This window comes from Miniopterus natalensis, chromosome 6 (assembly GCF_054644295.1).
Source record: "Miniopterus natalensis isolate mMinNat1 chromosome 6, mMinNat1.hap1, whole genome shotgun sequence".
Taxonomy (NCBI): Eukaryota; Metazoa; Chordata; class Mammalia; order Chiroptera; family Miniopteridae; genus Miniopterus; species Miniopterus natalensis.
Genome location: NC_142086.1, coordinates 45,260,466 through 45,287,504, shown reverse-complemented (window position 1 = coordinate 45,287,504; position 27,039 = coordinate 45,260,466). Strand labels below are relative to the sequence as shown.

Sequence of the window (27,039 nt, the reverse complement as noted above, 5' to 3'; positions counted from 1 at the left end):
TGGAAGACTGTTTTTTAACAAAGTAATCCATATAGATTAGCATCTAAGGGAGAGCAGGGTGGAGACAAGTAGAGGATGGATTTGGAGAAGCAGATGAGAGATATCTGGCATTCTGGGTCCCAAGCATTAAATTCATATTTGGATTAGAGTCAGATCAGCCATTCTGGCCTGTGATCTGATTTAATATGCTTATCGTCCTTTCCCTATACTTTTGTTATCAGAAGGTAGGACCTATTTCCCATAGGGCAATCTCTTTTAGGGTTGCAATATTAGAAATTAGTTCTCATTGACTCACTCCTAACGTTGACTAGTTAGAAAAAGAAGCCTCCTTTCCTTTGGATCAATACTCTCTTTTTTCTAGTTTACCAAACTGTAGCACTAGCTAGAAAGGATATCTTTGTGTGTGCTTGCAGCAGTTAATACTCTGTTATCACAGTGGTCAGCAATACACAGAAGCTATGCTCAATACTTGCTCTCTTTTCCATCTCTCCCCAAGTGAGGTAAATCATAAATAGATATTTTTTAAAAAATTTAACTGTATAAGTATTACAGATATCCTTCCTTTTTTTCCCCATTGATCCACTCCACCCTGCATCTGCCTCCTCCCAGGCCTTCACCACACTCTTGTCTGTGCCCATGGGTTATGCATATAGACATATAAGTTCTGTCATTAATCTCTCTCCATCTACTCCCCCACCCTTGCCTTCCCACTGAAATTCATCAGTCTGTTCCATGCTTCTATGTCTCTGGATCTGTTTTGTTCCTCAGTCTGTTTTGTTTATTAGATTCCACATATGACTGAGATCAAAACTGAATTAGGAAGAATCAGAAAACCTGAATATGCTAATAACAACTAATGAAATCAAAGCAGTAATAAAAAAACTCCCAGCAAACAAAACCCCTGGTCCAGACAGCTTCACAGGGGAGTTTTCTAATTCTTTAAGTTGTAGGGTTAGATAGTTTACTAAAAATTTTTGTTGCTTTTTGAGGTAGGCCTGCAGTGCTATGAACTTTCCCTCTTAGGACTGCTATGTCCCATAGATTTGTAGTGTTGTATGTTCATTTTCCTATTTCCAGGAAGTTTTTTATTTCTTTCTTGGTCTTATTGGTAACCCATTCATTGGTTAATAACATATTATTTAGCCTCCATGTGTTTGAATGTTTTTGAGTGTTTTTACTGTAGTTGATTTCTAATTTCATGTGATTGTGATCTGAAATGCTTAATATGACTTCAGTCCTCTTGAACGTGTAGAAACTGGTTTTGTGTCCTAACGTAGTCTATCTTTGAGAATGACCCATGTGCACTTGAGAGGAATGTATATTTTACAGCTTTGGGGTGAAATGTTTTGTAAATATCAATTAAATCCATCTGATCTAGTGTGCCCTTTATTCACTGTTTCTGTGTTGACTTTTTGTCTGGAAGATCTATTCAGTGAAGTCAGTGGGGTGTTCAAGTCCATGGACTATGACTGTATTGCTATTGATCTCTTCCTTAAAGTCCTTAAGGTTATTATTGACAGGTCCTTATTTATTGCCATTTTAATTATTTATGCCTATGTTTCTCTCTCTTTTTTTTCTTATTATTACAGCAGTCCCTTTAACATTTCCTGCAATGCTGGTTTGGTGGTGATAAACTCCTTTAGCCTTCTTCTCTTTGGGAAGCTTTTTATTTCACCATCTATTTTGAATGACAGCCTTGCTGGATAGAGTAGTCTTAGTTTCACATCCTTGTTCTGCATTACCTTGAATACTTCATGCCATTCCCTTCTGGCCTATAGAGTTTCTGATGAGCAGTCAGCTGACAGCCTTATGGGAGCTCCTTTGTAAGTAACAGATTGCTTTTCTCTTGCTGCTTTTAAGATTCTCTCTTTGTCTTGAATTTTTGGCATTTTAATTATGATGTGTCTGAGTGTGGGCCTCTTTGGATTCTTCTTGCTTGGGACTTTCCGTGCCTCCTGAACTTGTGCGACTTTTTCCTTCACCAGGTTAGGGAAGTTTTTTCTGCCATTATTTCTTCAAACAGGTTCTCTAACCTTTGCTTACTTTCTACCTCCTCTGGCACTCCTACAATGTGAATATTCTTATGTTTCATGTTGTCGCACAGTTCCCATAGACTGTCCCCCTGTTTTTTAATTGTTTTTTTTTTCTCTTTGGATCTCTGATTGATTTTTTTAACCCTGTCTTCCAATTGACAGATCCTATCCTCAGCTTCTTCTCATCTCTAGTTTATTCTTTCCAATGTATTCTTTATTTCTGCTATGTCATTCTTAATTTCCTTTATAGTTTCCATATCTTTTTTCATGCTATTGAGCATCCTTACAATCAGTAATCTGAACTCTATATCTGATAGATTGCTTATCTCCATTTCATTTAGCTCTTTTTCTGGAGACTTGTTCTGTCATTTGGGGCTTGTTTATTTGTCTCCCCATTTTGGCTACCTGTTTGGGTTTGTTTCTATTTATTAGGTAGGCCTGCTAGGATTCTCAGTCTTTTTGGAGGGTCTCTGGTGCACGCCAATGTCAGACACTGTTTGTGACTGGCCTTGAGTACCCTGTTTGGAGCTATGAACAACCCACGCTTGAGGTCCCCTCTGTTGGGGCTGGGTGCATTTGGACAGGACCAAGATGCACACCAAAGTCTGCTTTTCCAAGGCCTGGCCAGAAACAGTTCAGGCAAATACTCAAAGCACTCTGAAGTCTGCTTCTGCCTGCAGACTGATTAATCTGATTCTCTTAATGAGCCTCAGGCTGTAGAAAGTCCTTGGGGAAGGGCAAGAGGTTTTCTAGCAGGGTGGGGCAATTGCTTCCCCCTCAGGCAAAAGCTGCTTGGAAAAGGTAAATGTCTGCCTCTGCAGTATGTGGGAATGACTTGGCACAGGAATACAGAGTGGGGCCGTCTGAGCTCTATCTCCAGAGCCCACAATCCTAGATTCTCCTCACACAGCTCCAGTCCCCTCTGCCCTCTCTCTGCTGGAGCCCAAGGTGAGCGGCTGCACACGAGACTTTGTGCATTGGCTCTGTAAGAGGGTGCCTGCAGTTCCAGCTGTCTCTCCCTGGCAGACAAAAACCCAGCCGCTTTTCATGGCCAGATGTTATGTGGGCATCTTTCTCAGTTCTGGTGTTCTTGCCTGGGAAGCCCAGCCTGGGGTTTCGGCTCCAGAATCCTCAGTGGGAACCACCCCAGCTGAGATCTCCTTCCAGACCTTCAGCTGCTGCCTGTGGGAGCCCAGCCAGCCCTCTTGTGCCTCCACACTTCCTACCAGTCCCTATGTGGTCTCCACTTTTCCTCCTTGGTTAGGAGGGTGCTCTCCAGCTCGTCTTCAGTTGCAGTTGATTATTCAGGATGGTTTTTCTCTATTTTAGTTGTAATTCCAGTTTGGTCCTGGGAGAGTGTCAGTGTAGCTTCCACTTAGTCTGCCCCCATCTTTAATCTCATCATAAATAGATTTAAGGAATCTGTTACAGTATGTTAACTAGTATCCATGTATAGTTTTAATGTTAACATACATTATCTTACTATTTTATGTTAACCATCTTATGAGGTGTGGTCCTATATGTACTTTCTGCCTGGAACCTGCCTAATCATTTTGTGTCTATGGAGTCATGCCTGCCTACCTTGATGCATACTAGGAGTAAGGAGTCAGAGAGGCAGTTTCAGAAGTGCATTGAGCTTACTTTTAGAGTGCTCCTGACAGTTAAAGAAAAAACATTTTTTAATAAGCAACTTTTTACATTTTAACTGTGTTGAATGCTGTGGGCACAGGACTCTGCTTTCAGTAACAAACATATATTGCTGCTCTCACTTTGGGGAGATAAACTACTACAGGAAGAATACTTTCAGCATTGATTACCACCATCTAGGCCAGGTGTTCTTTTACATATTTTAAATTATAATAGGCATCCAGCAGTTCTTATCTGCAGTAGATATTTGCTGTATATTTGGCTGGCAGGAATTATCTCACCTGTCAGACAACGCATATACCCAAGCAGCAGTGCTGTATAGCAGCTGGAATTCAAGGACTGAAAAAGTTTTGTGGACTGAATAAATGAATGTATCCCTTTCATAATTTTAGTTATCAACTGACAGCAATTAGGCATATTGCCATCATAATCTGTTAGGTAAAATTTTCATGTAGGGTACTTTGGTGTGATGAACAAGAGCAAGAAAATATGCTTCATTTCTATTTGTGTAGTAACAGGCTCGTTTTGTTGTTGTTGTTTTGTTTATTTCAAAGTTGTATAGTAATATAAATGCAATCTTTTTAATATCCACTTATTGTTTTTAACTTGCCTTGGATAATTTGCTTTAAGATTTTTTCTCAAATACAAATCTTCACCATTATTAGCAGAGTTTCATATGGACTGAGTTAAGAAAGGAGTAAAGTAAGTCATTTTAATTATAAGGCTTTGATTTTTAAGAAATATGTTTGAAGTTCATTAATTTATGTTGGATAATGACATCTGTTGGCAGAAGTGTAATATTGTAGCTCAACTTTATCAGAGATCGTGAAAACCAGCCCTTGAAAAGAAGGTGAATGAGAGTGTTGACCTGTGAATGTGAAATCTGAGAATTCCTCAAACCAGACAATTCTTATCTTAAATGAAGCCAAAGGAAATTGAAGAGCAGAAGAAAGAAAGAAATCATTAATAGGAAAGAAAGAGCTATGTGCTGGATGGCCATGGGCTGACTATGATCGCACCCTCCATCATTTAGATTTCCAAGTTAAAATATTTTAGAGGAGCCCAGCCAGACGTGGCTCAGCAGTTGAGCATCGACCTAGGATCCAGGCGATCAGGGTTCAATTCCCGGTCAGGGCACATGCCCGGGTTGCGGGCTCGATCAATGACTCTCTCATCATTGATGTTTCTGTCTCTCTCTCTTTCCCTCTCCTGTTCTCTCTCTGAAATCAATAAAGATATATTTAAAAATATATATATATTTTAGGGGATACTTTTCCATTTGATTTATAGTAAAATTGTATTTCTAATAAATATTTTTTACAGAAATGTTAATTAACCAATTTCATTGTAGCTCATCTATTCAGATAATAAAGAATAACATTGCTTTGTGGGGGAGACATACTTAGAGGTTTATTATTGATATCAGATGGGAAATTTGTGAATTTAAAATATTTACCTGCCTGTCTTAAGATTTTCCAGCCATTTGGTAATACAGATTACATTTGGTAATACAGATTACTATGAACTATAGACATTGATACTTTACGAGCGTTATCTCATTTACAATAACCTTATAAAGTAGATAATACTTTTATTATCATTTTTATGATTACTTAACTTCTCTTGAAAAGTAATTTGCCATGAGTTACTCAGCTAATTATGATACAGCTTGTATTCAGGCCTGGGAAGTATGTTTACAGAAACAGATCCTCTCAAAAGGAGGCATACCCCAAGTCAAAATGGAAGTATCTAATATCTCCTACCGTTTTCATAATCAAACTTTTATTTATAGTAGTTTTTTTCTTTAAAATTTGTTCTATCTTCATCAGTAATAATATTGATTCTACCTTTAACTTTCTGCTTTTTGCATGTAAGTTTTATGCTTTAAAAATGTTTTTATTTTTAATTATATATATTTGTGGAATTCCATACCAGAAATTTAGCTGTTTCCCTCTTAAAAGAATTAAGGAATAACTTTCATAAAACATAAATCTCAATAAATTTTTGTATATATGTACTTCCATAAAGTCACCACCCAGGTGAAGATGTAGAACATTTTCAGTACCCTACGATGCTCTTGCCTCATCAGTACCTATCCCCTCATCCCCGGGTAACTAGTTCTCTCACTTCTATCTCCATTGGATAGTTTTACCTATTTTCAAACTTCAGTTCTACACTGTGCAGTCTTGTGTCTGACATCTTTTATAAAACATTATGTCTGTTAAATTCATGTAAGTAGTTATGTATATCAGTCATCTGTTCTTTTCCATTGCTGTGTAGTATTCCTTTATAAGAGTATACCACAGTTTATCCATTTCTACTATTCATGGCTATTGGGTGTTTTCAGTTTTTGGCTACTGCAAATAAAGCTGTTGTGAACATTTTTGTGCACATCGTTTAGTATACATAAACACTCATTTCTGTTAGGTTTATACCTAGGGTACAGTTGCAGTGTCATAGAATATTTGTATGTTTAGCTTTGGTAGGTACTGCTAAAAGCTATATATTTTTCTAAACTTATCTTGTACCCTGATAACCTGTGATCTACCAAGAACACAATCATTTCTGTTAATAGTCCTTAAAAAAACATTTGGGAAGGAGAACTTATTAAACAGGGAAATAGATTTTGATACTTATTATAGAGTAGTGCTATTATAAGAAAACTTATAATAAACTAATACCAGGTTTCTACTTTGTACTACTTTGACCATAGATTAATAGGGGACTATGAGAGAAAATAATGAAGTATAAGATACAGTTCTGCCTAAAGAAGCTTAGTTTAGTCAGAGAAGAGAATGAAAGATAAGCAATGTAATGTAATCTGCGAGTGATAGGTGATTTGTGTAGACAGTATGTGCTCTGGGATGTTGAAGAGCAGTCACTGGACTGGAGTGATTGGAAAAGGCTTCATGGAAGAGGGAAGCCTTCAGATGAGCCTTGGTGAGTGTAGAATTTCATTGGAAGTAATGGTTCATCATGAGTAATGTTACAGGAAGATGAGAAAGACTTGTTGGGGGTCTAAATGGGCCTGACTAGAGTGAAAATTTTGAATTGGGGGTGATGGGGAAATGGTTGGAAAAGCGGGTTATGGTCAGGCTTTGGAGACTTTAAATGTCAGGTTAGGATTTTGTTTGAGTGCCCATTGTATAGATTAAAATTTTATCCTTGTTCTCAAAGCTCTGATTGATTTTTTTTTTTTTACTGTCAAAGCATCAGAATTGTTACAAAGTTTACTGCTTTTTAAATTTTATTCCACCTTCCCCAAGAGCATGCAACTGGATAGGAGCAAGATAAAAGAGTTTTATTGGATTTTAGAGAGAAATAACACCCTTAAGAGGGGTTGTAATTGAAGGAGAGATTTTACAAGAAGCATTTAATAGAGATTTTATAGACATAGTATAGATAATTTTTGACTGGAGAACTTAATTGATTACAAACTGTACAAAAATTTGAGGTCATTTTCTTTAGGGATGATAGTGGTAAAACCCTTCTTTAAAGAATATAATGAATTGAGCTACTTCTGAAAGTCCTTTTTCCCCCCAATGTCTTATGATAAAAGTTTCTGAGGAACCGTATTTCCAGAATTGTTTTTTCCTTCTTCCGCATTAGTATCTTCAGATTATAAGAAACAGGTATCTAATGAAACCTCTGCTGGAAGTGAAGGAGGCACATCAGCTATACCACAAAATTGGTCATTCCAAGATCATTACAGAATGTATTCGCCCATAATATACCAAGCCCTCTGTGAGCATGTGCAGACTCAGATGTCACTGCTGAACAACTTGGCTTTGAAGAAGAACCCTAGTGGAATTCCTGCTGTGCCTTGCCACACTGTGTCCAGTTCTGGTTAGTATTAGTGGTGCTTTTAAAAGCATGAGCATAAACTCTAATTACTGGTCTGGTTACTGTATAAGCAGTATGAGATATGAATGATTTTTTCTCCTCCTTACCTTATAGAATCTCAGGCAACTCCACATTCTAGTTATGGCTCGTCCACTTCCACCCCAGTCCAGGTACCTCAGCAGCCACCCTGCCCTCCAGTGGTTCATTCTGTAGGTACACTTTATATGCTATATAAGTAGTTTGCTTTTAGAAGTTATTTTAAGAGAGAAAATTGAAGTTATTGATTGTATGTATCTTGATGCCCTAGGATGTGTAAAGACCAATTATTTCTTTCAGGTTATTACCAAGTTGTTTTACCTATTTATTAAGAGCAATGGTGAGGGGAAAGAGGGAGAAGAGATCAATAGAAAAAAGAAGTCACTCATATGCACCACCCAGACACAATTACTGTTAACATATTGATAGAGTGTTTTCCAATCATTTAATTCTCTATGTAGATTTTGTTTTCTGGTTTTTATTTGTTAAGTTTGCTTTTTAAAAAAAATACACTCATGCCCTGGACGGTTTGGCTCAGTGGTTAGGGTGTCGGTCCAGGTCTTGGGTTCGATTCCTGGTAAAGGGTATATACCTCAGTTGCAGGCTTGATCCTCTGCCCAGGTCAGGGCGCATTCAGGCGGCAGCCAATCAGTGTGTCTCTCTCACATCGATATTTCTCTCTCCCTCTCCCCCCCCCATACCCCTCCTCCCTCCCCTCCACACACTCTGAAAAAAATCAATAGAAAAAATATCTTTGGGTGAGAATTTAAAACACACACACACGTATATATATAATATATATATGTGTATGTATATATATACACACACACACATAGTTAAATTTTATACAGTTTTATGTTCTGTAAATTTTTTAATAAGTTGATTATACTCTGTTTAGTGGATATACTGTAGTCTGTGTAACTACTCCCTTATGGCAGACATTTAAGCAACAGTTTTTTACTACCATAATATTTCTGTAAGTTTGTGCAAAAGCCTTTTGTGTGTTTGAGCTTATTTTCTTACAATTAAATTTCCCAAAGTAGAAGTTTGTTTTAATCCTCAAGTAGACTAATTTTTGATGCCTTACCTTTAAACCATGTGTGATACTTATAAACAATCTATTTTAGTCATGGCTTTATAATGTTCTCGTATTGTAGAGTAAACTAATTTAACTTTTTAAATCTATAATATCATGCTAAGGGGAAATCCAGCTTACTCACTGGTAACCTATAACTCCATCCTGTAAAAGTCATTTTCTAATATTTCTGGTTTGAGTTTATTATAATTAATGCCAGTGCTCACATTTTTGAAGGCTTAACCTATTTTTTTCTTTCTTTAGGAAGTACAGACTGATGGTGACAACCAGTTTGCATCACAGTGTAAAACAGTTCCTGTGAACTATACTGATATTCCAAGGAATTCCTTCAGTACTAGTCTTGGAGTTAAGTGTAGCCTGCCCCAAACTGACAAACCAGCTATTCCAGCATTTCAGCAGCTGGATCTTGCTAATGGAATTCTGCCAGAACAAGAAGTTCCTAAGGAATCAGACTTATTAAAGTACTTCCAAACATACATGAATCTGTTGCGTTCTCATTCGGACAGTCAGACACACCGAAGCCCCACTCTCTTACAGCCAGCTTTCTTGGCCACTAATGAAGAAAACTGTGCCAAAGAACAAATTGGAGAGGTCACAAGTGAAGGAAAGGATTTAAATGTACATGCACAAGAGTCAAGAATAAAGGGTGTCCAGAAAGCAAAAAATGGGAACGAGAATGCTGAAAAAGTTAGAACTATAAAGTATTTGTTGGGAGAGCTGAAGGCCCTGGTAGCAGAACAAGGTAGATGAGTACTTACTTGATAATTTTTGTAGCATGGTGTTAATGCTCTATAGCAAGGCCATATTATTTAGTCATTTAAATTTAGAATAATTGACATGGAGTTTGTGGTATTCTCCATAGAAATATGTCTTAAGCTAATAAGGAAATAAGTTCTGCTAGTTTTATTCTTGTTTTTTAGGTTTTGATCCCTCTTGTGTGGATTTGAAATGTACTAGGGAATATCAAACAGTCTTACTTTCAAGTGTGTACTCATTCTACTTGATCTAATGGGATCTGGAAAAGATTCAACCAAAGAGAATTTGTAGAGATCAACTTGTAGGGGTTAGAGGATCACTAAAGATGATTAACTCCCCGGAAGAGACTGATAATGTTTTTTATTTTAAAAAGCAGAGCTTTTCTTCCCATCATTTCTTTAATAACCAACTGTTCTAATGTTTAACAAATCTCACTGTGAAGCAACCCAAACCATTTTATAACTTTTTCATTTTACTTTTGGGATTTAAAAAAAATTAAATCAAGAAAAACGCCTTAGGTGGAGTTATGAGGTATTTGAGCCAGGTTGTATTTATTTGTTTGCATTATGTGTATGTATTCTAAATAATCACTTTTGTTTAGAGTGAGTTACAGATTTGTCATTTTAGAAAGCACAGTAATTGACTGAATACCTAATATTTGTAGACAAACAAAATATCAAATCTTAAAATGTATCTATTGGAATATAGCACTATTATTATTCCAAAGGTTTGATACATTAAAATCTGTTTTTAGACCTTCAACTTATCACTTAACCAAATACTTTATCATAGTAACAATAATAATAACAATATTAGCTATCACTTATTGAACATTACCATGTTCCTGGCACTGTGTTAAGTGTTTTATATGCATTATCTCATTTAATTGTGCAGCAACCCTATGAGGTACTGTTATTCCATTTTACATATGAGGAAACCTAGGCGTGGAGAACAGTATCTCATTTAATCCTCTCAGGTACTGTTAACTCCATTTAACCATGAAGAAATTTAGGCTATAAAGAGTTAAGTAATTTGACTAAAGTTATATTGCTAGAAAGTGGCAGAGCCCAGGTCACTGCCTCAAATACTTAAGAGCGAATCTATTGTACAAATGATTGGTAGAGGACTGCTTAGAAAGTGGGCATAGTTTTTTACTTTGTGCATAAAATTTTCATCAGGGTGTTAAAATACCCTTGGAGTGAGTTATCTTTGCAACTTAGAATATGCTTCCTACTCCTTTTGGGTATCAGACAGTTAATATTATAATTATTAAATGTTTTCATTCTGTAAAATATTTGAATAGAAATGAAGATAGAAAAATAAAAGGACAAAAGATCTAAATTCCACCTACTTGTGTCTGCCACCTCCAAAACCATCCACTTCTCCTAATTAGTTAAAAAAAGGGGGGGTGATGCTATCAAATGAGGTGTGGCTGGCTGTGTTAAATCTCCTTTATAAAATTAAATAATAAAACCTCATCTTAGTAGACCCTCCCTCAATATTTTGCCAAATTGAATCACCCAAAGTGAATTCTGTGCAACAGAATCAAAGACTGTATTGTAAATGTGAATTGTACATCAATTATAGGAAACCCTTTAGCAATTTTAAGAGTCTAGTGGTTGTTTGGCAATGTCAACTAGGAGACAGGTGTAAACTACCTTCCTGTTACACTCTGAGAAGTATCACTAATAATGCTGTAATTTAAGATTAATCTTCAGTGTCTGAATTTAATTTCTTTAGAATTTTTCTGAATAAGCAGGCAGCAGGAAAGAGGAAAATAGGATTTGTGTATTAAATTTAGAAATAATTGAGTTGAGTTTATAACAAGGACTGTATGTATATATCTGAACATTTTTCTTTTTCAGTAATACACATGAATAATCTTATCCAAAAGCAACTTACAATATGTTTATACTCATTTCTTCTGCCTTTTGTAGAGGATTCAGAAATTCAGAGATTGATTACAGAATTGGAGGCATGTATATCTCTGCTTCCAGCAACAAGTGGAAACACAGATATTCAAGTTGAAATAGCACTGGCCATGCAACCACTAAGAAGTGAAAATGCTCAATTACGCAGGTAAGAATTGCTCTGAATATTTTGGTGTCTATGCAGATATGTTCCATGGCCAGAACAGAGGTGCCAAATGAGATATCTAGGCCTCCATAAGAAAAATAGATTTACTGTCTTCCTAGTTTTCCTTCCCCCATTTTGTAAACATTATTAGCGTTCTCTAACATTTCCGTTACTTCTGCCCACTGGTACATATTTTCTCCCACCTTTTGCACCTCTGTTATCACTTGGTTGGTAGTGTATAGAGAACAAAATGAACTACCTCAGGGTATTTATCAGGCTAGTGTAGGCTGTGCTGCAGTAACGAAGTCCAAAATCTCAGAGACATAACACAGCAAAAGTTCATTTCTCCCTCACAGCAAGACCAGCATGGGTCATCAGAGGCTCTCCTTCATCATATGACTCAGGACTTCGTTTCCCTTCATCATAAGGCCATTGTCTCAGTGTTTTCCAGAAAAAAGAGAACATGGATACAGCATGCTGACTCTTACATGCCCTGGCCCAGAAGTGACAGTCTCACTTCTTATATTTTGTAGGCTGAAAAGAGGCATATGGCCCTGCCTAATATAAACATCTGGGGCATGATTTTCCCCACATTTCTCATACAGGAAAGGAGAGCCTGATATGGGTGAGCACCAGTAGCCCCATCACACTCAGAAAAAAAACCTCATTTCAATTTCTTTTGACCTTCTTATATTGGAATTATAGTTTTAATTTGTTTAGAAAAAATCTAAACGAGAGATCTAATCTTGAAATACAGAAATCACTTACATATTATCAATAACATCTTAAATTTAAGTGTTTCAGTGATGACTACCAAGGCCCCCACTTCAGTGTCTGTTTATCAGTATACTTTGCAGAGAACTGGAGTACAGTTTCAGGCGTTTCGGCAGCACTGCAGTGTGAGTGTGCCCTGAGAGGGCATTGCAGTTGCATGAGCTGTAGATGTTTTATTGGGTAGGACCTGGAAGGACCTGTACAAACATTGTCAGGAAACTGGAAAACAGGGGAAAAAAGGGGGGGACATCTGTAATACTTTCAACAATAAAGATAAATTTTAAAAAAGAAAAACTGGAAAGCAATAAAGTAGGATTCCTAGTTGTAAAGTAGCTTATATTCATGGATCGGGAGCCTGCAAAGACACAACACTCAGTGAGATTTACTTGCTTAGGATTATTTCTCTAATGATCATTAGTCTGTAGATACTATGATACAGGGTTGTGGGGTTTAAATTCTAATAATATTGTCTTAATTTCTGGCCTAAGTGATCTCTATAATAGCACTAGTTTTTCAAAATCAAAACTAAATATAAATAATAATAATGTTAATAGCCAATACTACTTCTAACATTTATTGGATGTTTCTTATATACTAGGATATTAATAACCTTTTTTTTTTTTTAAATCCTCACCCAAGGATATGTTTTTATTGATTTTAGAGAGAGGAAGGGAGAGGGAAAGAGAGAAAACATCGATGTAAGAGAGAAACATAGATCAGTTTCCTCCCACCCTCGCCCCCACCATGGATCCAACCACAACCTGGGTATGTGCCCTTACTGGGATGATGTTCCAACTGAACCACACTGGCCAGTGCTTAACAACCTTTATATGTGTCATCTCTTTAAATTTACAGATGAGGAAACCAAGGCACAGAAGTTATATAACTTGCCCAGGGTCATATACCTAAGAAGTAACAGAAACAAGACTTAAACCTGGGTAGTTTGGTTTTTTAAAACTTGCTCATCTTAATTTCCGTACTTCTACATTGTCTCTGCTAGGAAGTAGAGACTAATTTATTTATACTTCAATATTTAGGTGTATTTTTGAAACAAAAGAATACACTAAAAGCCATTTAAAATAAACAAGTATGTTTTTAAAGATACGACTATCATATAATTGGTTTCTTAAGTAAATGACCAGAACTTAGTCTTAGAATACTATTTTAACATTGTGGTCATGGAAAATATTAATGGTTATTATTTATTTCTATTCCTTAGAACATTTTAGAGTTGTTTTAGGAGCTTATTTACAAACCCCTTAAGAAAATGATACTCACTACATTATTGGTCATTTGTTTTTAATTCTTTTAAAAAGGTATTAGTTTGATGTCTTAAACTAATTCTTCAGACTCGGCACCAGAGTTTTTGGCTCTGTGTCCTTAGAGGACAAAGATTATATAGCATACTATTGCCACTGTTTACTTGACTTTCTAAAAATGAAATTTTTGAAAAATGAAGAATTTGTCAGGTGTATGCTCTTTTTTAGCCGAATGAGGTTTCCAGTACAAGTGTAGGATTGGAAATCTTAATTTAGAATCATCCATAGTCTCCATTACAAATGAAAATTGGAATATATTAACTCATTCAAAAGTGTTTTTCAGCACTTTCAAACAAAAAAGTTTCTTTCTGTTTGGGGATTTAGCAACTACATGTTTCTTTTTAGCCAAAAAGTGATCTTTCATGACTTTTCTTGGAGTTTATTGCCATCTTGTGGCTTTAAAAAAAAAAAATAGTGAGGTGAATTGTTTCTCTGGCAAATGGGCATTTTGAGCATTTGGGGCTGGACAGTTTTTATGTGGGATTCTGAACACAGAGCTCCACATTTAGCCTTCCTGTTCCCTACCCACAAAGTCTGCAGTGCCCCATTCATGTGACCTCCAAAAGCCCCGGCACATTCCAAATTTCCTGGGTGTGGATTGGAGGGGTACTACTTCATTTAGGAATCATTGAGCTAGAGAGTGCCTTAATATTTATAGGGCAAGTTAGAACTCATGACTACTTCCTGATTTTAGACTCAAATACAAGACCATTCTTTACCCACACAGAACAAAATAGTGAAATGGGGTGGCATTCAGTCTTTCGGTTTCATCATTTGACAGATGGTAACATAATTCTTCCAGGTGGAAGCTACTAGAGAAAGACTAGATTATTTGTTTTTTATTTTACTTTATTTTTGCGTTAGAAGAGGCAGTGAGGAAGAACTTGTGACTTAAGATTTAGACATGCTGAATGTGTCATTTAGACCATCTGGACATATGCATGATACAAGTGGAACATAGGAATATGATCCAGGATAGAAATGTAGACTTAGGAGTTCTTCACTGAACGCATTTTTATTGAGCTTTTATTATTTATCTGGCACTGCTTTTGACACTGGAGACGGTGGTAATTAAAAGCAAGTGATTTATTATCAGTGTAGAAATAGTAAATTCACCAAGAAGATTTAAAGTGTGAGCACAGCTAAGGGTGAATTGCTGGGGAATAACAGCTTTTTGACACAGGAAGAGGCACCTGTGAAAGAAACATGAGAAGATGATGTCACAAAAGCTATGGGAAGAAATAATTTATAGGAGAGATTATTGCATAACATTCTAAATAAACTGACAAAAGAGACAAAGGTGGATCAAGAATAAATGTCACAAGATGAGTTGCTCAAAGAAAACACAAGAAAACTTGAAACAGAATTCCACAATCTCCAGGAAATTAATAGAACACTTTTTAGAGGCAGAAAAAGAGAGATTGAGAGAGGAAAATCCTTAAAGACAAAAAAGTAAAAGGAGAAGAAAAGTGAATTTGATGAGCTCAGGAAAATAAAAGAGAGAAGCAAAAAATATTATAAAAAACAATATCCCATTAGAAATAACAATAACAACAAAAACTAAGCAAACATGAAATCAGGATGTTACATTTCATAAGAACCTAAGCAGTATGAGGCTGAGTGTTTTTTTGTGGTTCTTTTTGGGTTTTGCTTTTCTTCCCCCCCCAAATAATCTTTCTGCTTCAGTTGCTACTAAATTCATAGTTACTGACTCCTAATAGCGTTAGCTTTCTTCTTTTCCCAAACCCTTTTTAAAAATACTTGATTATTTTTATTGTGGTAAAACCTGACATAATAATTACCTTTTTAACCATTCGTAAGTGTACATTTCAGTTGTATTAAATATATTCACAGTGCTGTCTTCCCATAACCACTATTTGTATCCGAAACTTTTTGATCCCCAATATAAACTCTATACCTATAAACAGTAATTCCCCTTCTCCCTTCCCCTGAGTAACCTCTGTTCTCCTTTCTGTCTCTGTGAATTTGAGAAAGCTGAGGTTTTGTCTCTTTGATTTGCTACTTTATATCCAGTGCTGAGAATTTGCCTGACACCCTCTCTAATAAGTATTTGTTAAATGACCGAATACATGTTGGATAAGCTTGAAGAAATAATACAAAACAAAATAGAAAAGGAATAATCTAAAAAATTATCAAGAAGATGATACATATGGAAGAGAAGGAAAAGGATCCAAAATTGGCATAATTAGTGTTCCTGAAGAAGAGAACAGAATATATTATAGACAATATTAAAATAAATATAAATAAAGGGAAATTTACTAATTTAAAGATGTGTTACCAGATCAATAGGGCATACAGGATCCCAGAAAAACTATCAAAATGATCAACACTATATTCTGATAAAGTTGCTACACCTTAGAGACAAAATAAAATTAACTTCTGTAGACACTCGAAAGAAAAAGCAAATCATGTATAAAGAGAAAAATATCAGGCTGGCTTCAGCTTTTTCACAGTGGTATTCATTGCCCGAAGGTCACAGAACATCATTTACAAAGGAAAAGAAAGTATGCCCCAAGAATCTCATATGTGATCCAGCTGCCCTTTTAGTGTAAAACCAAGTCATATTCTCTAGTATATGTTAGAATTTAGAAAATACAGCACCGTTGGACTCTTAAAAAAAAATTGTTCAATGGCAAAGTCCAGTCAACCAAGAGATGAATTCACATAAAGGAGTGGATTAGAGATGAACATTGAATCTAAGACAACTGTGGGAATTATGGTTATAGAATATAATATGTTAGTCATCTTGACAATACAAATTTTACTTCTTTTATTTTAGGTTATTTAGGAATGTGGGGGTTTTTGTTTTTCTTTTTTGTTTGTTTTTGTTTTTTTGAAGTAGAGAAATATTTGACTAAAGTTCATTGATGAGTTCTGGTTTTACTCATTACTTTTCCTTCAGTTAAAAATCACATAATCCTAAATTCAATACATATTATTTTAAAATAATGTTTGTAATAATATCCCATTACTTAAAAATTCTGTTTAGCCCGGCCGGGCATGGCTCAGCCGTTGAGCGTCGACCTACAATCCAGGCAATCAGGGTTCAATTCCCGGTCAGGGCACGTGCCCGGGTTGCGGGCTGCAGCTGATCAATGACTCTCTCATCATTGATGTTTCTATCTCTCTCTCCCTCTCCTTCCCTCTCTCTGAAATTAATAAAGATATATTTAAAAAATAAATAAATAAAAATTCTATTTAGCTGATTTTTCTCTGTGTCTATACTAGAAAAATGTCTAAATGATGTCTAGCAAATAATGATTAATATTCTGTTTATTCAGCATTGTGCTAGAGAATCTAGCCAGTGCAACAAGGCAAGAAAAGAAATAGAAGCCAGCCACATTGGAAAAAAGAAGTAAAACTGTTTTATTTAGAGATGACATGATAGTTTTTGTAGAAAATTCTACGGAATCTACAAAAAAGCTACTATAATTAAAAAATGAGCTTAGCAAAGTTGTAGGATATGAGATCAGTATACAAAAGCCAGTTATATTTGTATGTATTAGCAATGAACAATTTGAAATGCAATTTAAAAGAAATATGGCTTATATTAGAATAGAAAAATATGAACAATTTAGGGATAAGTTGGATAAAAGATGTGTAGTACCTGTACGGTGAAAACTACAAAACATTGCTGAGAAAAATTAAAGAAGACTTATATAAGTGAGAGATAAATTATATCCATAGATTATAAATAACACTTATTGTTAAGATGTCAGTTTTCTCCAAATCAATCTATACATTCTTTGTAATTTCAGTGAAAACTCGAGCAGGTATTTTTGTCAAAAGGCGATTCTAAAACTTATATGGAAGTTCAAAGAATCTAGAATAACCAAAACCACTTTGGGAAAGAAGAACAAAACTGACACTATCCTATTTCAAGACAAAGTTATAATAATCAAGACAGTATGCTGTTGGCATGAATGTAGAAAAATAGGTAATTGAAAAATTCACATATAGTTAACTGACTTTGATAAAAGTGCCAAGGAAATTCAATGGGGAAAGAATAACCTCTCAATAAGTAGTGCTGGCACAATTGGAAAGCCATATTATTATTTTTATTTTTATTAAATTTATTGGGATGAAAACAAACAAAAAAATAAATTTATTGGGATGACATTGGTTAATAAAATTATGTAAGTTTCAGGTGTGAAATTCTGTAATACATCATCTGTATATTGTATTGTGTGTGGCTCTTCTGTAAACCCTTGGTTATAAGCCTTCTCTTTAGCTAGTCTTCAGTTGGTTATTCAGGTTGATTGCTCTATATTTTAGTTGTAATTCCAGGTCGGTCCTGGGAGGAGATGAGTGTGGCTTCCACCTACTCTGCCGCCGTCTTGGATCTCTTGAAGAGCCATATTATTTAAGAAAACCCAAAAACTTATACCTCACACCATGTACAAATATTAGCTTGAAATGAATCACAGATCTTAATATACAAGCTAAATCTACAGAATTGATAGAAGAAAACAGGAGAAAATCTTAGTGATCTTGAGTTGAAAAAGATTTTTAAATATAACAAAAAATATAAGTAGAACAAAAATTTATAAGTTGGACTTCATCAAAATTAAAAATTTTTGCTTTTAAAAGGATACTATTACTAAAAATGAAGAGGCAAACAACAGAGAAAGTATTTGCAGTACATCCATCTGATGAAGGACTTGTGTCCAGAATGTATAAAGAACTGTTACAGCTCAATAAAATGGGCAAAATATTTTAATAGACACTATAGCAAAGAAAATATATGGATATCAAATAAGCCCATGAAAATATGCTCATCATCATTACAGGAAAATGCAAATTAAAACCACAATGAGACACCACTACATACCCACTAGAATGGCTAAAATTTAAAAGTCCATACCAAGCCCGGCCAGGCGTGGCTCAGTGGTTGAGCATCTACCTGGGATCCAGGCAATCGAGGTTCGATTCTTGGTCAGGGCACATGCCCAGGTTGTGGGCTCGATCAATGACTCATCATTGATGTTTCTGTCTCTCTCTCTCCCTCTCCTTTCCTCTCTCTGAAATCAATAAAGATATATTAAAAAATAATAATAATAAAAATAAAAAATAAAAGACCATACCAAGTGTTAGTGGGGATGTGGAGGAACTGAAACTTTCATAATTTACTGGTGGAAATATAAAATGGTATAACTTTGGAAAACAGTTTTTCAGCTTCTTAGAAATTAAGGATACCATATGATCCAGTCATTTCGCTCCTAGGTTTTTACTCAGGAGAAGTGAAAGCATATATACTTGTTTTGAATGTTCATAGGAAACAACCCAAATGTCAGTCAGTATCACACAATAGGATACCACTGAACAATACAAAGAAAGGAACTATTGGTACATGCAATGGCATGGATGAATCTCAAGATCATTATGCTGAGTGGAAGTGGCCAGTCTAAAAGTACATATTGTATGATTCCATTTATGATACAGTTGTATAAATGTATAATACAAAATTCTAGAAAATGCAAACTAATCTATAAGTCAATGATTGTCTGGGGAGGGGATGTTATGAAATGGGGCATGAGGACATTTTAGGAGGTGAGGAATATCTTAATTGTGGGATGGCTTCACCATATATATCAAAACTTGTCAAATTATACACCTTAAATGTGTGCAGTTTATTGTATATCAGTTTTATCTCAATAAAGCTATATTAAAAAAATGAATGAACTGCCCTGACTGGTGGGGCTCATATGGCTGGAGTGTCATCCTGTGCACCAAAAGGTTGCCTTTTCAATTCCCAGTCAGGGCACATACCAGGTTGCAGGTATGATCCCCAGCTGGGGCAAGTAAGGAAGGCAACCCATCAGTGTTCTCTCTCACATTGATGTTTCTCTCTTCACCTCTCTCTGAAATCAATAGGCATATCCTCAGGTGAGAATTAAAAAAAGAATGAATTAATTAAAAAAGAAAACATTTGCCTAAATGTCAACAGTTCTTATGCTTTGTTAAAATCAAGTATACTTAAATATAACAATATTTTAAAAGCATGCATAATCATTCTTTTTTTAAGAGTCTATTTACTTTTTAAATCATATATCATTTTATAGAATACAATAATCATATTTTAAAAGCCTGACCCTGAAAGCTGAGAATGAGAGGGAAGGAGAATAGCTAATGGTACTGTTAGGTTGGAGGGAATGTTTTCTAAAATATGAGAGCAGTTTATTATGCTTCTCAGCTCAGGCACACAAGCCAGTAAAGAGGGAGAAGCTGCAGGTGGAGAAGGTAAAAGGAATGGAGTAAGAGCAGAGTCCCTAAAGCATAGGAGGAGTTGGGATCCAGGGAGTTGATTAGGCCCCCATCCTCTAAAACTAGAAAAAAGAAGTGAGGATTGGTGTATATATATGGACAAACTTGTATACCCTGGTACAGAAGAATAACAGATTTTCTCCCCAAACCATGTTATTTTTAGTGAAAATAGGAAAGTATCTTATTGAGAGGGGGAGGGTAGGGATGAGAGGTTTATAATGAGTAATGAAAAGTTTAGATTAGCTATGTTAGAGAAGAGAGAAGAAGAAAAGAATTTCCCCAAGGACATACAAAAGATTGTCAAGCAAAGCTTCTTTCACATACTTGGTGTGTAAGAGGACCTTGGCATCTGCTGTTTGTTTTTTTTGGGAATATATAAAGTGTTTCATTTGGAGTTATGGATGACCAGTCTGTGCTGCCTTTTCTAGATCTGCTCTCTTTGTTGTAAAGGGGAAACTTCAGAAAAGTAGAATTCTATTAAAGCAAATACTTAATTGTTTCTTTTCTAAGAAACAAAACAAAACTGGATTATATTATGCTCTTGTTCTGTAGCTTGCCTTTTTTCACTTTATAATGTATCTTGGAGCTCTTTCCATGTCAGTACCTATGGATTTCTCAGTTTTTAAAAATATATGTGTTAGTATTTCTTTGTATGGATATGCCATAATTTATGTAGCATTTTAAGTTGTTTCCAACTTCTCATTATTAAATATTGCTGCTGTGAACATCCTTTTGTGTATTTACAAGACTGTAGAAATTTTGCACATGTACATCTATTTCTGAAGCTAGATATTTTAGTTAGAATTGTTTTGTGGAAGGTTATGAAACAGTTTACATTTTATTGGATACTGCCAAATTACTATCCAAAATGGGTCTTATACCATTAGACTCCCACCAACTGCGATAATTCATTTCCCCATACCATCTTTTCCTCACCAACAAATAATGTTATTTCCTTTTGTTTTTGCCAATCCTATGATCATAAAACATCTCCTGTTTGTTTTTCAAAAATGTTTTTATTGATTTTAGAGAAAGAGGAATGGAGAGGGAGAGAGAGAAAAACATCTATGTGAGAGAAAAACATTGATCAGTTGCCTCCCACATGCACCCTGACCAGCGATCAAACCCACAATTTGGGTATGTGCCCTGACGGGGAATCGAACCAGTGACCTTTCAGTGCATGGGATGAAGCTCAAACCAGCTGAGTCACACCCTTTAGGGCAATGTCTCTTGTTTTAAACCTGTATTTCTTCATATTACTGAGGCTGAGCATTTTTCACATGCTTATAGGCCATTTCTACATCTTATGCGAATTACCCCTTCTTATCCTCGGTCACTTTTTACTGCCTTTCTTACTATTTGTTGGAGCTGTTTAAATGTATGTATCTTTTTTTTGTTATGTATGTGGAAAGTATTTTCTTTTTTTTAAAAAAAATATGTCTTTATTGATTTCAGAGAGAGTAAGGGAGAGGGAGAGAGATAGAAACATCAGTAATGAGTCATTGACCGGCTGCCTCCTGCACGCCCCCTACTGGGGGTTGAGCCTGCAACCTGGGCATGTGCCTTGACCGGGAATTTAACTGCCATCTTCTGGATCCTAGGTTGATGTTCAAGGGCTGAGCCACCATGCTGGTTGGGTGGGAAGTTATTTTTTTACAGACTGTTAATTCTAGAACAGGTTTCAAGTTTTGACAGTTAAATTCTTTATCCTTTCCCTTGATGGTTGCTAGATTTTGTGTCTTGCTTAGGAATGCCTTCCCCACTTCAAGATTATGTAGATTTCCAACTAAAACTTGTATACTTGGTTTTGTTTGTTTGCATATTTTATGTTTAGCTTTTTAATCCATCTGGAATTACTGCAAATAAATGATATGATTCAGTAACAAAAATAAATACTTTAATGCAGAATATTCTCAGGTAAGTAATTCTGGAAAGATACTAGAGATAACTTTTATTTAATGTTAACTTCTTAGAAGTAAAGAAAACACTTGTAGTTCCTTTTGTATTTGTGAAACAGCTATATTTTGTGAAGTTCATTTGTAGGTCAAAGTTGCAGCTTATTAGCATTCTCATTACTTAAACAGGCCATTAACTTTTCCATCCAATAAAGATATTATTAGAATCGTAAGATTTGTTTCCTAATTTTTTCAGTGTGTGACAAACTAAGCAGATAGATGCCTGATAGCAGTCAGTCCCCGTAGTTATTCTAGTTCATAGTTATGATGGATCTTTTAAAAATTAGATCATTACTACAGTAATGAAAATACAGAAAAGACAGAAGAGGAGATAGGAAATGAAAGAGGGAAAACAAATCACTGAAAAGAGAATAAAAAAGGAAAGAGGAAAAATCAGAGAAGTTAACCTTTTAATCTTAGGCCTACAAATAATAGTAGTAGTGTGGTTTTGTTGTTTTGTTTTTTTGGGTTTTTTTTGGTCTTTTTGTGGGAGAAATGATATGGACTTCTGCTCTCCTACTGGGTGCCATTGTTTGTGTTGTCTTTTTTAATAGGCCGTCAAATGTACACTGTTAAATGAGCTTGGAATTCTTGCATTCATATTCATATATCTTCATTGTTTCCTTTAGGCAATTGAGAATTTTGAACCAGCAACTTCGAGAACAAGGAAAAACTAAAAAGGCATCTGGGTCTCAGGAATGCAACCTTGAATGTAGGTAAAAGAACTTTAAGAACTGATGGTAAATTCTTTGTGGCTCTGGAAATGTTGATAAAGAATTGAGCTTTAATTATTTTGTCTTAAGTGGACTTTTTTTAAACAATTTTTTAATCACCCAAGGGTATGTTTTTATTGATTTTAAAGAGAGAGAGAAAGAAAAACATCGATGTGAGAGAGGAACATTGATCAGTTACCTCCCATATGTGCCCCAACTGGAAATCTAACCTGCAGCCTAGGTATGTACCTTGACCAGGAATTGAACCTGCAACCTTTTGATATACAGAATGATACTCCAACCAAGGAACCCATCCAGGGTAGACTTGCTTTTTAATAAAAAAAATTAAAAAATAGGAATAATACTCCTTATTAAAATTTAAAATAGTGCAGAAACAGAAAAATAAAAGATTCATGATAACAGTTCCCAATAATATATCCCTGTTTCTTTTAAAGAGATTATTTCCTTTCACATATCCTCTGTTCATATATGATTAATTCATTTCACAAATAGTTATTGAGTACCTAAGATGTGACAGGCAATAGAACTATGTAAGTACTTTTCTTTTTTAGATATGAAATTTGTATGATACGCACTCTTCTGTAGCCTGCATTATTCATCTAACGTAGTAGCATTTTTCTCTAGCAAAATACATATGTTTCTTTCTGTTTAAGAACTAGTTGGATATTCTGCTTATGTGGTTATATCATAATGTATTTAAAGTCCTCTGATGATAGATATCTAGGTACTTCCGCCAGTTTCCCAGTGCAAACAGTGCTACAATGAAAATCTTGTACATATGTCTTTGTGTTCATGTGTGAGCGTTTTTACAGATTATAGTGGTAGAATTGATGAATCAGTGGGTATACACAGTTGCACGTTTGACAGGTATTACCCTATTGTCCTTATGGATCACAGACCTTGAAGAAAAGAGGAGAAAAAACTAATGGTACTAGAGGAAAAGATGAGTACTTTTTTTTTGTATTTGGGGAACTTTTTCTAAGCCTGACAAAAACTCAGATGCCAAAAAGGAAAAGATTGATAAAATAGATCCCAGAATTTTTTTTTCCCCTTTTCTGCACAGCAAAACTATAAATACATTCAAAATGCATCAACAAAATGGGGAACATTTTTTTGTATTATATGATATGACAAAGTCTTGATTTTCTTAATATTTGGAATAAGAAAAATATGAGCATCAACAGAACATGCACCTCATGGAAGTGTTTACCTTCCCCAGTGTGATTTTGGGAAAGATCATGTGATCCTCATGATAGGTATAGGGAGGAAGAAGGGAGAGAGGAGGCCAAGATGGAAAGCGGGGAGATCATCGGCTCCCATTCTAAGTAGCTTATCGCTTTTATTCTCTACACATTTACTTAGTGTTTCCTTGAGAGCTTTTATTGCTATTTATAAGTACCGGTTTGTTAGCAGCTCCATGAGAGCATGGCCCACGTCTGTTGTTCATCACTGTGTGCCCAGATTCTACTGCAGTGCCTCAGACAAGGTAAGCCTTCACTCAAGGCTGCGTTTTTTAAGTGAATGGTATCATATACTTTTATAGCCATTAAAAGGAATGTGATAGCTCTATGCTAATATATACAATCTTATGGTGGGGGTAAGGGGAGGCTATACTGTAGTATGATTCTTTATGTTTAAGTACTTGTTTTATGCAAAAGTATTTTCCAGAAAGATACCAAAATTAATAGGCTTGTCTTGGGGGGGAAGGGGCAGGAGGGAGACTAAATTGAGAATCATTGGCATCATTGGTATTATGTAGTGTTTGAATTTTTAAAAAATTTGTGTATGTATTATTCTTTCATTAAAAAGGTAAAAAAAAAAAAAAAGGCCCACCTGAGTGGCTCAGTTGCCTGAGTGTCGTCCCGTGTACCAGAAGGTTGCCGGTTGGATTCCTGGTCAGGACACATACCTATATCCTGTTGCAGGTTTGATCCCTAGTTGGGGAGCATTCGAAAGGCAACTGCTTGATGTTTCTCTCTTACATCAATGTTTTTCTCTCTCTCGTCCTCTCTCTAAGCATGTCCTCAGATGAGGATTTAAAAAAAAAAGGTGAAAAAAAATTTTTTTAATGCCCAAATTATCAATTGGAGAAGAAAAGCATGACATTTCTGCCAAACAATTAAAAAAAATACATTTAGTATTGACATAGAACTGCTTAAGCATGTTGTTAAGCAAAATCAATAAACCCTGAAACTTTTTTTAAACAGCCCTTTTCCAGGTTTGTACTTTTTAAATTGGAGAAACAATTACTTGATCTGTTTTGTCTTACAGTGTTTTCCCTTCAATCATTGAATAAGTCACTGCAAAATCAACTACAGGAGTCACTAAAAAGCCAGGAATTACTGCAGAGTAAAAATGAAGAGCTTTTAGAAGTGATTGAAAATCAGAAAGATGAGAACAAAAAATTTGCTAGTATATTTAAAGAGAAAGATCAAACTATACTTGAAAATAAGCAGCAATTTGACATTGAGACAACTAGAATAAAAATTGGTATGTATCTGAGCTGTAGTTATGGTCACAATTTTAAAAAGGAAAAAGGAACCTGAAACTCATTTGTCGTTTTAGAATTGGAGGAAGCCTTAGTCAGTGTGAAAAGTTGCCGGTTTAAGTTAGAAGCTGCTGAAAAGGAAAATCAGATATTGGGAATAACATTACGTCAGCGAGATGCTGAGGTGACTCGACTGAGAGACTTAACCAGGTAATATTGAACATTCGAATAACTTATTCCTTTAAATTGATATATCTATACACTTCTAAATAATTTTAGACCTCTCTTTCCCTTATTTTGTCAATATTTTTGCTAATTTCTAACATGGGTGTTTTTTTTCCTGTTTCATATAAGTTAGTTTAGAAATTCCAAACCTGGCAAATGCTTTTTAAACCATGTGATTCTAGGAAAAGGGCTCTGATGATGAGCTAAAGACTTGTTTAGGAAAATGGTTAAGAGCTCTCTGGCTCCAAAGCTAGAGAGACCTGAGTAGAATCCTAGCTCTACCATGTTTTAGCTATATGACTTTGAGCAAGTTATTTATTTCTCTGAACCTCAGCTGTAAAGTGGGGACATGGATAGGGTTGCTGGGGAAACAAAGAAATAACTCAGGAGAAGCAGCTAGCTCAGGTAGCATTCATGCCATATGATCTTGGGTAATTCGTTTAGCTTCTGAGCCTCATTCATCAGTAAAATGAGAGAGTTGGCAGCTACCCTTATGATCCCTGTTCCTGAACAAGTTTTTAATGAAATAAAATCACCTCTCTCAATTATCATGTGATATATACTTATAAAGTTTAGTTTTCTCTTTAGACATTTGCAAAGAATTGGATTTTCAATTTTTAAAATCCCAGAAGAGAAGCCAGTGATTTTAGGACTGAATAACCTCAGATCTGAACATGCCTTTGAATGATTCTGGAAGTTCATAGTTCTAAATATAAAACAATCTCCTTTGTACTTCAAATGAGATGATCCATTTTGAGTTGTAAACTTTCAGGAAAATAGATGAAATAGTAATACATATGTAATATTTAATTTATTAATTTAGTTTTGTAGACATTTGAAACGACTTCATATAAGCTATGTTTGTGTTGAAATACTGCTTTTTGTCCACATTTCTGTTTCAAAGAATAATTTCATTCAAGCTTGATTGAACAGTGGGAAAAGCAAAAGACTTCTTGTATCTGCATAGTGTTATAATTAATTAGGCTATAGTCAATGTTTCTAAAATGTTGGACTATACCACTCTTGTTCAAAGTAAAGTAATTGAGAGAATTTCCCTTCTTATGAAAGTCTTTTATAAGGTTTCCAAAGAAATAACACCTCTTTTGAGGATATTTTTGGGGTGAAAACTCTGTTGTTATCAAGTATTTATGGTTAAAGAAGCCAGTCAAAAAGGGCAACATATTGTATAACTCCATTTATATGAAATGTCCAGAAGAGGCAAACTCATGGAAATAAAAAAGTAGATTAGTGGTTGCCAAGAGCTGAAGAAAAGGGGGAAGAATAGGGAGTGACTGCTATGGGGACAGAATTCCTTTTTAAGGTGATGAAAATATTCTGAAATTAGATAGAGGTGACAGTCTTACTACTCTATGAAATACTAAAACCCACTAAGTTGTATACTTTTAAAAGTTATATTAAATATAGTATGTAAATTATATCTCAATAAACTTTTTAAAAACGTATATATGGTATATAGTCAATTTGAAAAAGAAAAACAGGACAGAAAGTCAGCATGGTCAAGGTCGATGAGGTTGCTTAGGTGTCACTGGGAGCGTCTCTGCCACTCTAAGATGCTTGATCCTAGGCCCTAAGCAGAAAATGAAGCAAAGGATCTAGTTCCCTGGGAGTTTTTTTTCTTCTCACGTTATTTTTTAAAATTTTATTTATTGATTGATTTGAGAGAGAGAGAGATCAATTTTTGTTGTTCCACTTATTTATGTATTCATTGGTTGTTTCTTGTGTGTGCCCTGACTTGGGATCGAACCCCAGCA

The 27,039-nt window shown here is 35.3% G+C and overlaps 1 protein-coding gene across 2 annotated transcripts in view; it reads left to right on the top strand.

Annotated features, from left to right (window-relative positions):
* The window catches only part of CCDC14 (coiled-coil domain containing 14), a 39,790-nt gene that overhangs the window by 10,241 nt on the left and 2,510 nt on the right, over positions 1-27,039 (top strand). For both annotated transcript variants that reach the window (XM_016199943.2, XM_016199945.2), the window contains 7 exons: positions 7,290-7,526; positions 7,638-7,732; positions 8,899-9,397; positions 11,349-11,490; positions 22,450-22,532; positions 24,826-25,044; positions 25,120-25,252. In XM_016199943.2, coding sequence (XP_016055429.2) covers positions 7,290-7,526; positions 7,638-7,732; positions 8,899-9,397; positions 11,349-11,490; positions 22,450-22,532; positions 24,826-25,044; positions 25,120-25,252 — 1,408 coding nt within the window. The remainder of the gene's footprint in view (positions 1-7,289; positions 7,527-7,637; positions 7,733-8,898; positions 9,398-11,348; positions 11,491-22,449; positions 22,533-24,825; positions 25,045-25,119; positions 25,253-27,039) is intronic.